We start from the raw sequence: 13,673 nt of genomic DNA, 5'->3' as shown, positions 1-13,673 counted from the left end.
GGGTATAAATACACTTGCAACGGTGGAAAGTCACAATACTTTCTAGAAATATACCAAAGACTCTTCACCTTGTCAGTAGTTTCCATGCACTCCTGGAGGGGTTTGTGTTGGAAGTATTTTGTGTTTGTGTGCACTTGCGCATGTTGTGTGTGTGTGTGTCTCCGCGTGTTGGAAGAGAGGGGTGCTGTTACTGAGCGGGAATGCCTGGTAGGATGTGTAGGCCTCGGTAACCAAGGCAACCATCTGCTGCTACGCTCGCAATGCTCTTCGGCAGCCCACACAATGTCACCACTGTGACATCCACCCTGCAGTTTTGAGAGAGCGAGGGGAAAACAAGAGAGATAAATAAACCCCTTCCTGTGTTCTATTTAGATGCAGCGGGACCTGGGCTCCCAGAGGAGTTTCAGTGTGTTGGACCGCCTCCTCCACACACACCCTATCTGGCTGCAGCTGTCAATCAACGCTGACTCCGCCCTCTACATCTTGCTCAGAGAACCTGTCGGGGTGAGGAGAGCCAATCAGATCATTCCATCAATTAATGAACTAACCCTCACTCTCAGGTGAACTGCATCTGTTCAATTTAGTATAGCTTTCCAATGGAGTAGTATACAAGATACTCAGGAACTTACTGTACAGTTCACAAAGCACCCTCATAAAATCCAACTTTAGCCATGACTTACTTACTATTGACAGCCCTTATCAAACATTTACAACAGTACTTGTTTAACGGTACCTCCTTATTTGTAGTAAAAAGGGAGGAAGGGAAGCGCTGCTAATGTACACAATAGTAGGTCTTTGGAAACAGAAGGTTCTCATTGGTCAAAAGCGTAAATTGGTCAACAAAAAGAAAGGAGGTCCAAGGCACTCTTCATATAATTAATTAAAATGCCTTTATTTGTGTGGCGTGTTCAATGGGAACAAAATGTAACGCCATGCAGCCGAAACGCGTTGTGAGTTTTAAAATCTTTGTTTCCATTGAACATGCCATACAAATAAAGGCATTTTGATTAGGTACATAATGATTGTTCTCTTTGCCAATGTTTATGGATGGCCCCTGTAGACGTTCCTGGTGCGCAAATGCAGCTCCAGCCAGAGCAAGATGTTGTGTGTCAGAGTGACAGCTGACAGAGCAGCGTCCTCCGTCAAGGAGTGTCTTATATGTGAGGAGGACTCAAGTGAGTACCATGTGTACATCAAAATCAACACACACACTAAACTCCGGTCCTGAAGTACTTCCAACAGCACACGTTTTGATTTTAGCCCAGGACAAACGCACCTGATTCAACTCATCAAGGCCTGGATGATTAGTTGAATCAGGTGTGCTTGTCCGTGGCCACAGTAAACGTGTGTACTGTTGAGGGTACTCAAGGACTGGAGTTAAGAAACACTCCTCTAAACTAACAATGAAACACATGAACGATGAAGAATGCTGCCAGATGTTACAAAGCTGTGATTCGTTTTAAACTCTCTGTCCTATCACCAGCCTTCGCCCTGGAGAGCTCCGCCCTCAGCTTCCCAGACCTTTGCCGATTGGTGGCCTTCTACTGCATCAGCAGGTGATTAGCACTACCTTTACACCCGTGTACCTGTCCATAACACTGCCACTGATTTGGTCTGTTTTGTCGACAGACTATACTCTGTAGTGGCACTCCCATTACAAAACAGAGTACCCACATGCTGTTGGAGCCCACTATGTCTTGGGAACCACCATATCATTGATCCTAAATAACTATGTGTGTGTGTGTTGTCTCCAGAGATGTGTTGCCTTTCCCTTTGGAGCTCCCAGAAGCCATTGCTCAGGCCTCTTCCCACAGAAAGCTGGAGGCCATCTCTCATATGGGATTAGGTAGGGATTCATTCAATGGATCTATAGCGTAGCATTACATTTGACTGCGGATAAAACATATACCTATCCAATTCATTCAGATCTACACAAGTGTCTAGGGCTTGTTTTCTGGACTGGGTCCACCACAGTAGGATATGGTCTTCAAAGCACTTCAATATCAATCTCTTTATGGCGTTAATCATTGACATATCCTCTGAACACTAAACTATGGAAACATTCAGTACCAGAATCTGAACCAGGCTGCATCTTTCTACTTCTTGTTTTCCCCACATCCCAACAGAGTTCTGGTGTCCCCTGTCTGACACCCAGAATGGACCAGGGGACCGGCAGGCTCCACCCACCATCATTAAAGCCCCACCCAGCACCACCAAGGCTCCACACATCAGTGCCACCCAGGTCAAGGCAGGTCTGTCCCAGGACCTGTGTTACCTGCTGTCCTGCGGCAGACAGGAGTCTCTCTGCTTCATCAACCCACTCTTCCTACAGGTGGAGGTAATTCCTAAACATATCCATTGGTGGGGTGAAAATGATTTCTGACCCTGAATCAGTTTACTTGCCTAACTCCAGCTTGAAGTTCAAACTCATAGACAACAAAATGGCTGTAAGTGGCAAGCCAGCCATCCCATTGTTTAGGATGTTGTCATCTTGCAGAGTCTACCTTTAACCACAGATCTAGGATCAGTTTACCCCTAGCACCAATCCTAACCATAACCATTAGGAGAGTGAACAAAGATATGATCCTGAATCAGTGGTTATGTCTAACTTCGATCCCCCCCCCCCCCCCCCAGCAGCAGCAGCAACAGCAACAGCAGCCAACCCAGGTGGCATCACACAAACGCCACCGCTTCAAACGCAGTATGAGGGTCCGTGTCTCCACCGAGGGCTCCATGACTCTGTCTGGTGGTGGGGGGGCTGGGTCGTTCCCTTCCTCAGTCCCAGAAGACCCCCAGGACCAGGAGAGGCTCCAGCCTACCCCCCTCCAGCCCAGTCCCAACCCACACAGGAAGATCCATCCTGGGGCTGGCGTCCTGAGGAGGACCCCTGCACTGTCCCCGACGTCGGCAGAGGATGAGGATCTCGTGCCAATAAATGTACCGCCACCGGTAAAGGTAACTTTATGAGATATGTCTCTCTCTGTCTCTTTCTTTCCATATTCCTCCTTACTTCCTTTATCTCTTTTCTTTTGTCTCACTCTCTTTTTCTCCTTTAATGACAGAAACTTACATTCACACACTCATCACACTGACAAATTGATGCATCGTATGAAGATATGACCTTGACGCCATCTCTCCCCAGGCTCCAACAGAACCTCTGGTGGTGGAGGTAGAGGAGGACCTTCCTGCTCCAGAGGAGCCCAGCATCGAGGTAGCGTGCCTGGCCTTGGAGGGCCGCCCGGCCCCCTCTCTGGCCGAACTGGACAGCAGCAGCTCATTCAGCAGCCTGGAGGAAGAGGAACCAGAACCAGAGGACCAGTTCTTTAAACAACCAAACCCCAACCCCCAGCACCGCCCGCCCATGGTGCGCTCACGGGGGGGCCACGGAGGCCTGCACAGGATGAGTGCGGCGTTTGTGTGTTTCTTCGCTCCAGAGAAGAGGCTCGCCAGGCTGGTGGAGGAGCTGTCCAGGGATCGGAGGTTGGCAGAGCCATATATAAACATATAGAGAGACTTAGGCCAACTTTTACATTGTCTGGACGCCATATTAGCGCCTTTGAGCATTCAAATTGTCTATTTATTTACATTCGTTTACGTCGCATTGTAAACATTTCAGAAAATTCAGTGATATTGGTCGATAGAACTGCGGTGGAATTGTGCACCCTTGTGTAAATGCATCATAACATTTTTGGTATAAACTCTCTCTCTCTGAAGGTCTGCATTTGGTTCCCTGGTCCAGGAGTTCATCCAGAGACAGAGAGAGGAGCTGAGAGAGGTCCTGGCGCAGGCTGCATCCCCATCATCGTCTTTCTCATTGACGACCTCCGTGGGGGTTCTCCAGGGGCTGCGGCGCTTCCTGTCCCAGGCCAATTGCTTCCTGCTGGACAGCGGAGAGCTGTCACCCCCCCTAGAAACCCTGGTGCCTGACAATGAGAAAGGTACCTTTTTCAACTTTAGTTGTCTTAAGTTCCAACCACTACTTTGGTAATCATGAGATTGAGAGAGGTACAGAGGTGTCACATAATAGGTGACAAGAACACAAATGTTATTAGATGTAAGCAGCATGTCAATTAGATACTGTCCATTGGATTTACAGGCTATATTATAATGCACAGTAAACCCACCGTTACACAGAGGAGACAGTGGCAGAGAGATAATTCTGTCTATGGAAACAACGGACTAGCTTTAGATGAGACGGTGAGTAGACTGTCCACAGGATTTTAGTGAAAAGGTATTATCACCACAATGCTAGTGCGTAGGGGTAGCTCTTCATCCAGTGGAGTTCATATTGTCACTAGGATTTTAAAAGCTTTGCTAGCCACGCCAGAGAAACCCATCTATCACATTGAGCCAGGCAAAGAGTATGTTGCTGGATACGAGATATGGATACGAGATATGTTCATTGAGATTTCAGGGGGAGAGGGACTATGGTTGGTGTGTGTGTGTGTGTGTGTGTGTGTGTGTGTGTGTGTGTGTGTGTGTGTGTGTGTGTGTGTGTGTGTGTGTGTGTGTGTGTGTGTGTGTGTGTGTGTGTGTGTGTGTGTGTGTGTGTGTGTGTGTGTGATCAAATCAAATTTATTTGTCACATACACATGATTAGCAGGTGTTAATGCAAGTGTAGCGAAATGCTTGTGCTTCTAGTTCCGAGCATGCAGTAATACCTAACAAGTAATAACCTAACAATTCCAAAACAACTACCTTGTACACACAGGTGTAAAGGAGTGGGACTTAACACTGTTGCCTGGTTGAGCAGTGAGTGTTGAGGCTTTTGGAGAGAGCGGAGCAGACTCTGCTGATTTTAGTTCACCGTTGCTACGATTTGCGCAGACACACACACACACACACACACACACACACATTGCGTCGGTGGAGGCATTTGCATTTTTTTCCTCACTCATCGTTTATCATAAAAAGATATCACAGTCCCACGCGCACTTGAAGAGCAGCACGATTCTCAGTGGCTCGGGAGGGAGAGAGAGGGAGAGGAACAGAAAGGTAGAAAGGGAGGGAGACAGAAGAATAGAGGAAGAGATCGAGGAAAGACGGGGGCTGGGTATTGATGTAGAGCTGAGATTAGCTTTATGTGTGTTGGACAATGTCAGCCTAGTCAGGCAAGCCTGTATACAGCCACTTCCCCCAGTCCCTCAGTAATGAAGAATAATTTCCTCTGTAAAGAAGTGGTTGGTGTGTGTAGGGGTATGTGTGTGATATATATTATATATATATATATAACTGGTACTTTGAGATGTTTGAAATAAGAATTTGTGCTCAGAAATAAAGTGTAACTTTATACAATGTGTTTCCTCAATCTTTAACTGCTAGTGTGTGTGTGTGTGTGTGTGTGTGTGTGTGTGTGTGTGCGTCTATGTGCACTTGCGTGTGTTTGTGCATGCTCATGCATGCGTCTGTGTGTGCGTGCCTACCGACGTATGTGTGTATGTTCCCCCATGCAGACTTAGCCCTGGAGAAGGCCATGTTCGGCTGTGTGCTGAAGCCTCTGAGGGTGCTGCTTGGCCAGGCCCTCCTCTCCCTCCACAGACAGGACGGCTCCACCCAGCGCCTGGCCTGCAGTCTCCTGGACTGCCAAGAGGGGGCGATGGAGCACCTTGGGGTGCTTGTGGGCGTGCCCGACACCCGTGGCGTGGAGAGGGTGAGGCAGAAGCTGGCTCTCATGCAGCGCACCCACTCGCCCATAGACAAGATGCTGCTGCTTCTGCAGATGTGCAAGGCGGTCCAGAAAGCCATGGGGGCCCTCCACGACGGTGGTGAGTGGGCCTTAACTTTGCTTGATTTAATAATATAAAGTAGCTAAAGCGAGTCATTATCTATTATAAATATAAACATTTTAATAACACAATTGATGTGGCTGTTATAAACTAGGAGCTGTTATCCACTGTCATAATCAATCAATTAACTGTTAAAGCTGTCTTGCCATCCTCTTCATGCTCCCAGGACAGGAAGTGAGCTCAGCGGACTTCCTGCCGGCGCTGTCCTATGTGATAGTGATGTGTAACACACCTCAGATCCTACTGGAGGTGGAGTACATGATGGAGCTGCTGGAGCCCTCCTGGCTCACTGGGGAGGGTACGCACTACACCCTTTATAGCCTACACCCTGTCCACCTTCAATCCACCTATAACTCTAACTACACCCCTAGGGGAGATGGTACAGACTACATACTTACTCCACCCTTTTATACACTACACCCCACAATACACACCTGGTTACACTTTATTTTAACGCTTCACTATAAACCATTCATAAGGCATTAACAAAAAGATTGCCCACCATTTAGGTTTAAGGTTAGGTAAGGGTTAAGGTTAAATAGCACTCACTTTAGATTTTGGACTGTAAAAATGCTTTACTTTGATTAGTACGTAAATGGTTTATAAATGTGGGAGTAATAATTAATATAGGTTTTTTACAGACCATTAAAATAAAGTGTTGCCACACACCTTACTTCTACCCCAAAGGAGAGGGTACCACTATGAACTACACCCACTACAACCCTTTCCCTCATACACCCCTCCACCTTTAAAATAACATGGGGGATAATGAAGACATATGTGGGTGAATGGATATTTAGATGGCATTCAAAATCACTGTATTGACATTTCGCTGTGCTCTGTGCCCCACCCGGTCTCCTAGGTGGGTACTACCTGACCAGCGTCTATGCCAGCCTGTGTCTGATCCAGAGCCCAGAGGCGGAGGGGGACCAAGTCCCCCCAGGAGGTCTGACTCGTGAGGCACAGGATGGGCTGAGGGAGTGGGGCCGCAGACGCAGCCTGGAAGCCAAGAGCCACCAGGAGAGACAACAGAACCAGGTAAGACACTATTTCAATCAATCAATGTTATTTTATGAATCCCTTTTCACATCAGCAGTTGTCACAAAGCAATTTACAGTTATATTTCAAATACTTGTTTCGATATCTCACAATGGGATTGTCTCAGTGGATCACATCTCTTGGATGTCTGCCCGCTAGTCATTCTCGCCACCGCTACCCTCAGCACGACTAGATCCCTGTCTTCCTACTGAACTGTTCTCAGGCGAATCGCAAGGTTAACGCTGCCGAACATAGGACGATCAGCTTCCGTCGATTGTGTTGAGTACTGACTGTAAGGAAAGTTTTGCTTCGAGTAGAATACATTTTCTACTCCTCAGTCTCCGGTGGTAGCTAACGTTACACAGCTAGCTACACCGCAAGACATTAGCTAACCTGGCTAGCTAGCTGGAAAGCTAACTAACCACACTAACAAAGGGCTAGCTCACCCCACTAGGCTTAAGCTAACCTGGTTAGCTCGCTGGAAAGCAAGCTAAGCACACCAGCATCACTACCTGCAACACTGTAATATTGCTAGCTCCCTTCTCTCGTCTAGTTTAACCTTGGTTTACTTGTTTGTGTTAACTAGACCGACTGGTTAGCCTCACGGCTCTACGGTCGTGGGAGAATACCTACACGAAGTCGAACTGCCACCACGTGGTTCCCTCCGGCTAGCACTGTGCTAGCTACAGCGTGCCTTAGCCATGAGGTAGCTGCTAGCTAGCTAACGCATTATTGCCTCTAGGCTTTGGCGGTATACCGTATATACCGTATACAGGAGTACTTGGAAAAAGCCACAAGATAGTTTTTCAAAGCCGTCTAAATTATTTCTTTACGTTTTTTAAATATGTGAATATTTGCAGCTAATTTTAAGTTAATACTTGCAGTCAAGTTGTGCAATACATTAGGAGATAATGCAGATTGCGTTCTTCATTTCATCTGTTACATTATTTTACATTATTAACATTACCGTAGTTCCCCAGAACAAATCTAATTGTATTTGTTACATGCGCCGAATACAACCTTACAGTGAAATGCTTACTTACGAGCCCTTAACCAACAATGCAGTTTTAAGAAAAACGGCAAAAAAAAAATCTAATTAAAGAGCAGCAGTAAAATAACAATAGCGCGGCATAATACAGGGGGTAGCGGTACATAATCAATGTGCGGGGGCACCGGTTAGTCAAGGTAATTTAGGTAATATGTACATGTAGGTATAGTTATTAAAGTGACTATTCATAGATAATAACAGAGAGTAGCAGCAGCGTAAAAGAGGGGGCAATGCAAATAGTCTGGGTAGCCATTTCATTAGATGTTCAGGAGTCTTATGGCTTGGGGGTATAAGCTGTTTAGAAGCCTCTTGGACCTAGACCGCTTGCCGTGCGGTAGCAGAGAGAACAGTCTATGACTAGGGTGGCTGGGATCTTTGACAATTTTTAGGGCCTTCCTCTGACACCGCCTGGTATAGAGGTCCTGGGTGGCAGGAAGCTTGGCCCCAGTGATGTACTGGGCCGTACGTACTACCCTCTGTAGTACCTTGCGGTCGGAAGCCAAGCAGTTGCCATACTAGGCAGTGATGCAACCCGTCAGGATGCTCTCGATGGTTCAGCTGTAGAACCTTTTGAGGATCTGAGGACCCACACCAAATCTTTTCAGTATCCTGAGAGGGAATAGGTTTTGTCGTGCCCTCTTTACGATTGTCTTGGTGTGCTTGGACCATGTTAGTTTGTTGGTGATTTGGATGCCAAGGAACTTGAAGCTTTCAACTTGCTCCACTACAGCCCCGTCGATGAGAATGGTGGCGTGCTCAGTCCTCCTTTTCTTGTAGTCTACAATCATCTCCTTTGTCTTGATCATGTTGAGGGAGAGGTTGTTGTCCTTGCACCACACGGTCACGTCTCTGACCTCCCCCTATAGGCTGTATCATTGTTGTCGGTGATCAGGTGACACTGTTGTGTCATCGGCAAACTTAATGATGGTGTTGGAGTCGTGCCTGGCCGTGCAGTCATGAGTGAACGGAGTACAGGGGGGGACTGAGCATGCACCCCTGGAGGGACCCCGTTTTGAGGATCAGCTTGGCGGATGTGTTATTACCTACCCTTACTACCTGGGGGTTGCCCTGTCAGGAAGTCCAGGATCCAGTTGCAGAGGGAGGTGTTTAGTCCCAGGGTCCTTAGCTTAGTGATGAGCTTTGAGGGCACTATGGTGTTAAACACTGAGCTGTAGTCAATAGCATTCTCACATAGGTGTTCCTTTTGTCCAGGTGTGAAAGGGCAGAATGGAGTGCAATAGAGATTGCATCATCTGTGGATCTGTTGGGGCAGTATGCAAATTGGAGTGGGTCTAGGGTTTCAGCCTTTCAAAGCACTTCATGGCTAGAGACGTGAGTGCTACGGGTCGGTAGTCATTTAGGCAGGTTACCTTAGTGTTCTTGGGCACAGGGACTATGGTGGTCTGCTTGAAACATGTTGATATTACAGACTCAGACAGGGAGAGGTTGAAAATGTCAGTGAAGACACTTGCCAGTTGGTCAGGGCATGTTCGGGGTACATGTCCTGGTAATCCGTCTGGCCCTGCGGCCTTGTTACTGTTGACCTGTCTAAAGGTCTTACTCACATCGGCTGCAGAGAGCGTGATCACACAGTCGTCCGGAACAGCTGATGCTCTCATGCATGTTTCAGTGTTACATACCTCGAAGCGAGCATAGAAGTAATTTAGCTCGTCTGGTAGGCTCGTGTCACTGGGCAGCTCTCGGCTGTGCTTCCCTTTGTAGTCTGTTATAGTTTGCAAGCCCTGACACATCCGACGAGTGTTGGAGCCGGTGTAGTACGATTCAATCTTAGTCCTGTATTGATGCTTTGCCTGTTTGATGGTTCCTCGGAGGGCATAAAGGGATTTCTTATAAGCTTCTGGGTTAGAGTCCCGCTCCTTGAAAATGGCAGCTCTACCCTTTAGCTCAGTGCGGATTTTGCCTGTAATCCAGGGCTTCTGGTTGGGGTATGTACGTACAGTCACTGTGAGGATGACGTCATCGATGCACTTTTTGATTAAGCCAGTGACTGATGTGGTGTACTCCTCAATGCCATCGGAAGAATCCCGGGAAATATATTCCAGTCTATGCTAGCAAAACAGTCCTGTAGCTTAGAATCTGCTTCATCTGACCACTTTTTTATTGACCGAGTCAGTCGTGCTTTAATTTTTGCTTCTAAGCAGGAATCAGGAGGATAGAATTATGGTCAGATTTGCCAAATGGAGGGCAAGGGAGAGCTTTGTACACGTCTCTGTGTGTGGAGTAAAGGTGCTCTAGAGTTTTTTCACCTCTTGTTGCACATTTAACATGCTGGTAGAAATTAGGTCAAACGGATTTAAGTTTCCCTGCATTAAAGTCCAGTTGAGCCAGTCACTTGTTTGTTTGTAAACAGCACAACGGGAGAAAGAGGGAGCCGATGAGCCCATAGTGTTCTATATCTAGAGCGTTCTATAGAATTCAATACTAAATGTTTGCCTTCAGAAAATTTTATAATAGCTTTCTGCCAGAAGTCACAGATCTTTGGATGAGTTATCTGTACAGTTGCCATTGTTTCCCTGTGCTTCCTATTAGCGTTTTTTTTCTCCTCCGTTCTTCTCACACCTGCTCCGTGTACACAAGCTGCTCTTCCTTCAGAAAAGCATGCATCACAACTTTGTTCATTTGCACAATTTCTCTCATTCACTTTCACTTGTAAGTGTCCACACAGACAAAGAGAAAGTGGACTTCCTGTGACACCAAGACATTTTTCGATGCACAGAAGTGATGTGAATAATAGACTCTCCCCTCGGGAGAGTCGGCATGTCCGCTCTCCCTCTGGTCACCCAGATTTGGGTTCAAATAGCATTCATTTTCCGTCAAATACGTTAGCGGTGCTGGATTGTGATGCCTGGTGCAATGGAACCAATGGAATAGTCCCAAAAGAACAAACTCCTCCCATCTAGCACTCCAGACAGGCGCACCCTCCTCGTGCTTGTTATTCCCCAAATCCTGACGACCATTCACCAGTTAACACAGTACAGTGGATCGCTGATTAGTGACGTGTAGTATGCTCACTCCCTTCAAATAGCTGCTAGTTCTAACACACACACAGACACACCATTCTCCTAGTATATGAAGCGTCCACAAATGATGACCACCATTCACCATATGAAATGGTACAAATACTGTGGTTAGCTATTCAGTCACGTGGGCTGCTCACTCTATTCAAATGGCTATAACACACACGCACACCCGCCAACAGATTTGCAGTACTGGCACTGAGGGAGATCAGTGAGCTAGCTAAGTGCTATGAAGAAGTGGGCGGTCAGATAACATGAAATTTACTGAGCAGCAGCAACCCACTGAAGAGAGCAAACACAATATGCACACGGACGGTGAGGAGCTCAGTGACTCTGTAAGTTGCTGCTTTTTAATGTTGTTTAATGACGTGGTTATAATAGTGGGTAATGGGAAAGTTGTTGCTGGGGCTGTATCGTGTGCGTGTGTGTGCGTGTGTGTGTGTGTGTGTGTGCGTGTGCGCTATATGGCACTGGTACTGTAGGTGGCTCTCCAATTATGTAATACATTTGAACAGTACTGTACATTCAGACAGTGTTATGTGTATTATGGTACGCTGTATTCACATTTAGTGGAGATGTATATTATTGTACTTTCATGTATACTAGTTATGTGCAAGTGTATGGATTATTTTTGTTAAGATGAAGGGACGGAATGACTTAATGGAGCTGGTTAAATGTATGTTTACAGTGTGTGCGTTTTAAAGTGGGTGTGTTTTAACATAAAGATATAAAAGTAGAGAATTTGTTAGAATATGAGGACTATACATGTCTATGAATACTGTTGAAAAAACTGTGAAGACTGTATGCACTCTAGGCTATTTGAGAGTGGTTGGTATTGATTTATTTTGAGGAATGAGGATTTATGGTATATAGCCTAGAGTATGTAAAGCTGTGTTAATGAACATTTTCCAATTGAGGCTGTGTGTATTATGTACTGTGTACCGTATTGAATTAGTTAGCTTGGTTCAAATGAATGGAAGATGATCTGTTATTTTGAACCTCTCTGAGCTTTGTGTGGTCTCGGAGGGCTGTGTTATAAAGGCTGCTTATGTGAGTTAATAAGATTATACATTTTGTAACTTATTTTGTGTGTGTGCGTGTTTTTGTGTGTGTGGGGGGGTGATCGTATGTATGTGTGTGTATGCTTCTATGTGTGTGTGTTTCTGCCTGTGTGTGCGTGTGTGTGTTTCTCTGTGTGTGTGTGTGTGTGTGTGTGTGTGTGTGTGTGTGTGTGTGTGCAGAGGTGCGTTCGGGTACTGTTCCAGGACGGCGAGCGCAGTGCTGTGCGGACGCTGCAGTGGAGAGCCGGCGAGAGCAGCGAGGCCCTGGCCCAGCTCTGTGCCTCCACCTTCGCCGTCTCCGAGCCCCAGGACTACACCCTCTACTGGAGGTCCGGGGGGGAGATGAGGACCCTTCCCACCCAGGCACAGCCTAAGGACCTGGCCAGCCACAGCGAGGGAGGCCCCTCTCTCTCCTACCTCCGCACGGACCACGACTTCAGCAAGATGCGGCGGCTGACCAGAGGGGGAGCTGTGGACCTGGGGGAGTCTGTGTGTGAGGAGTGATTGCGGGAAGGCGAGAGGAAGAGGAAGAGAGGGAAGGGTACTTCTCGGATCTCAGCGTTTTTCGATTGGTTGATTGATTAAAAAAGCTGTGTTGTGTCTTGGACGTGTTGTCATAACTACAGCCCACACTAAAGACTAAGGGGCAAGTCTCAAATGGCACCCTATTCCATAGTGGAGGTTTAAAGGTAGCGCACTGCACTACATGTTTGTTGAAAGTAGTGCACTATATGGGGAATATGGTGCCAAATGTAGTGCACTATATGGAGAATAGGGTGTCACTTGATACAGCCTTAGATAAAGGGGAGGTTGGTAGTCTATTATTCACATCACTTCTGTGCATCAGTCTGCTGCGCCCTGGTTGGAACCATAGAATTAGAATGAATTCTATGTCTATGTTCGGAACCCTGTTATTGAGGGTTGGGGTGGGGGGGCTAAACCACTAGCTTTGGAAGTATTGTTACTGTACAAGCAACATAAATATTTTTTACAAGACCAAACCTCAATACCAAAGTTAAGAAAGTAAAGTCATACACATAGGAATGTGTGGAGCTTAAAGGATAATCTTTACTTTAACGTAAGGTGGACGTGGTTCTTTTGACTTATTTACAGTGTTACGGATATAGGAGTAAATAAGAGCCAATACAAGCAAACGCCATTTTGTGATTCTGAGGTACTGTTGATGTTGATCCTGCCATCTCTCGTCACATATTGTCGACAGTTGACAGGGTGGGGGGAAATATTCTAAACTTTACAAATAGACAACATGTATGAGGACTTTTGTTAAATGGCACAATATTTCCTTGTTTTGCCAACTGAATTTCACTTTACGATAAGAAAGGGACATATTTGTCAGAATACCTTTTTTTCTGTTTTACTTCCAATTACTGTTTCTATAGAACTGCTATAACATTCCATGAAAAAAGGAGCTTCTCAGAGAAAAGACAATCTGTGACAACGGCCAATAAAAATGGGACCATGATTGGTTGAATGTAAAGTCACCTAAGTCACCATGGTGACTCCTGCTGCAGATCATCTTTGTCAACTGACTGTTCAACTCAATGTTAATATTTTCAAAAAACACTTATGATAATGTATTATTACAATAATTGTTTAAAATGTGGAATAGTTATATTTAATATGAATCACAAGTTTGTTTATGAGAGTGAAATATTTTACTTAATGAAAGTTTTCATTGGAC

At 46.1% G+C, this 13,673-nt stretch overlaps 1 protein-coding gene across 1 annotated transcript; it reads left to right on the top strand.

The window, feature by feature from the left end:
• The first annotated feature begins 372 nt into the window (after positions 1-372).
• Positions 373-12,794, top strand: rin1b (Ras and Rab interactor 1b). The gene is made up of 12 exons (XM_045721773.2): positions 373-504; positions 1,061-1,175; positions 1,484-1,556; positions 1,755-1,846; positions 2,127-2,338; positions 2,635-2,955; positions 3,143-3,480; positions 3,715-3,938; positions 5,454-5,765; positions 5,953-6,084; positions 6,649-6,824; positions 12,152-12,794. Exons 1-12 carry the CDS (start codon positions 373-375, stop codon positions 12,473-12,475), a joined length of 2,451 nt encoding a protein of 816 aa, XP_045577729.1. The 3' UTR covers positions 12,476-12,794.
• Positions 12,795-13,673: the final 879 nt, after the last annotated feature.

This window comes from Salmo salar, chromosome 07 (genome assembly GCF_965601325.2).
Source record: "Salmo salar chromosome 07, fSalSal1, whole genome shotgun sequence".
In the NCBI taxonomy this organism is placed as follows: Eukaryota; Metazoa; Chordata; class Actinopteri; order Salmoniformes; family Salmonidae; genus Salmo; species Salmo salar.
This window is presented reverse-complemented; position numbering and strand designations above follow the sequence as displayed.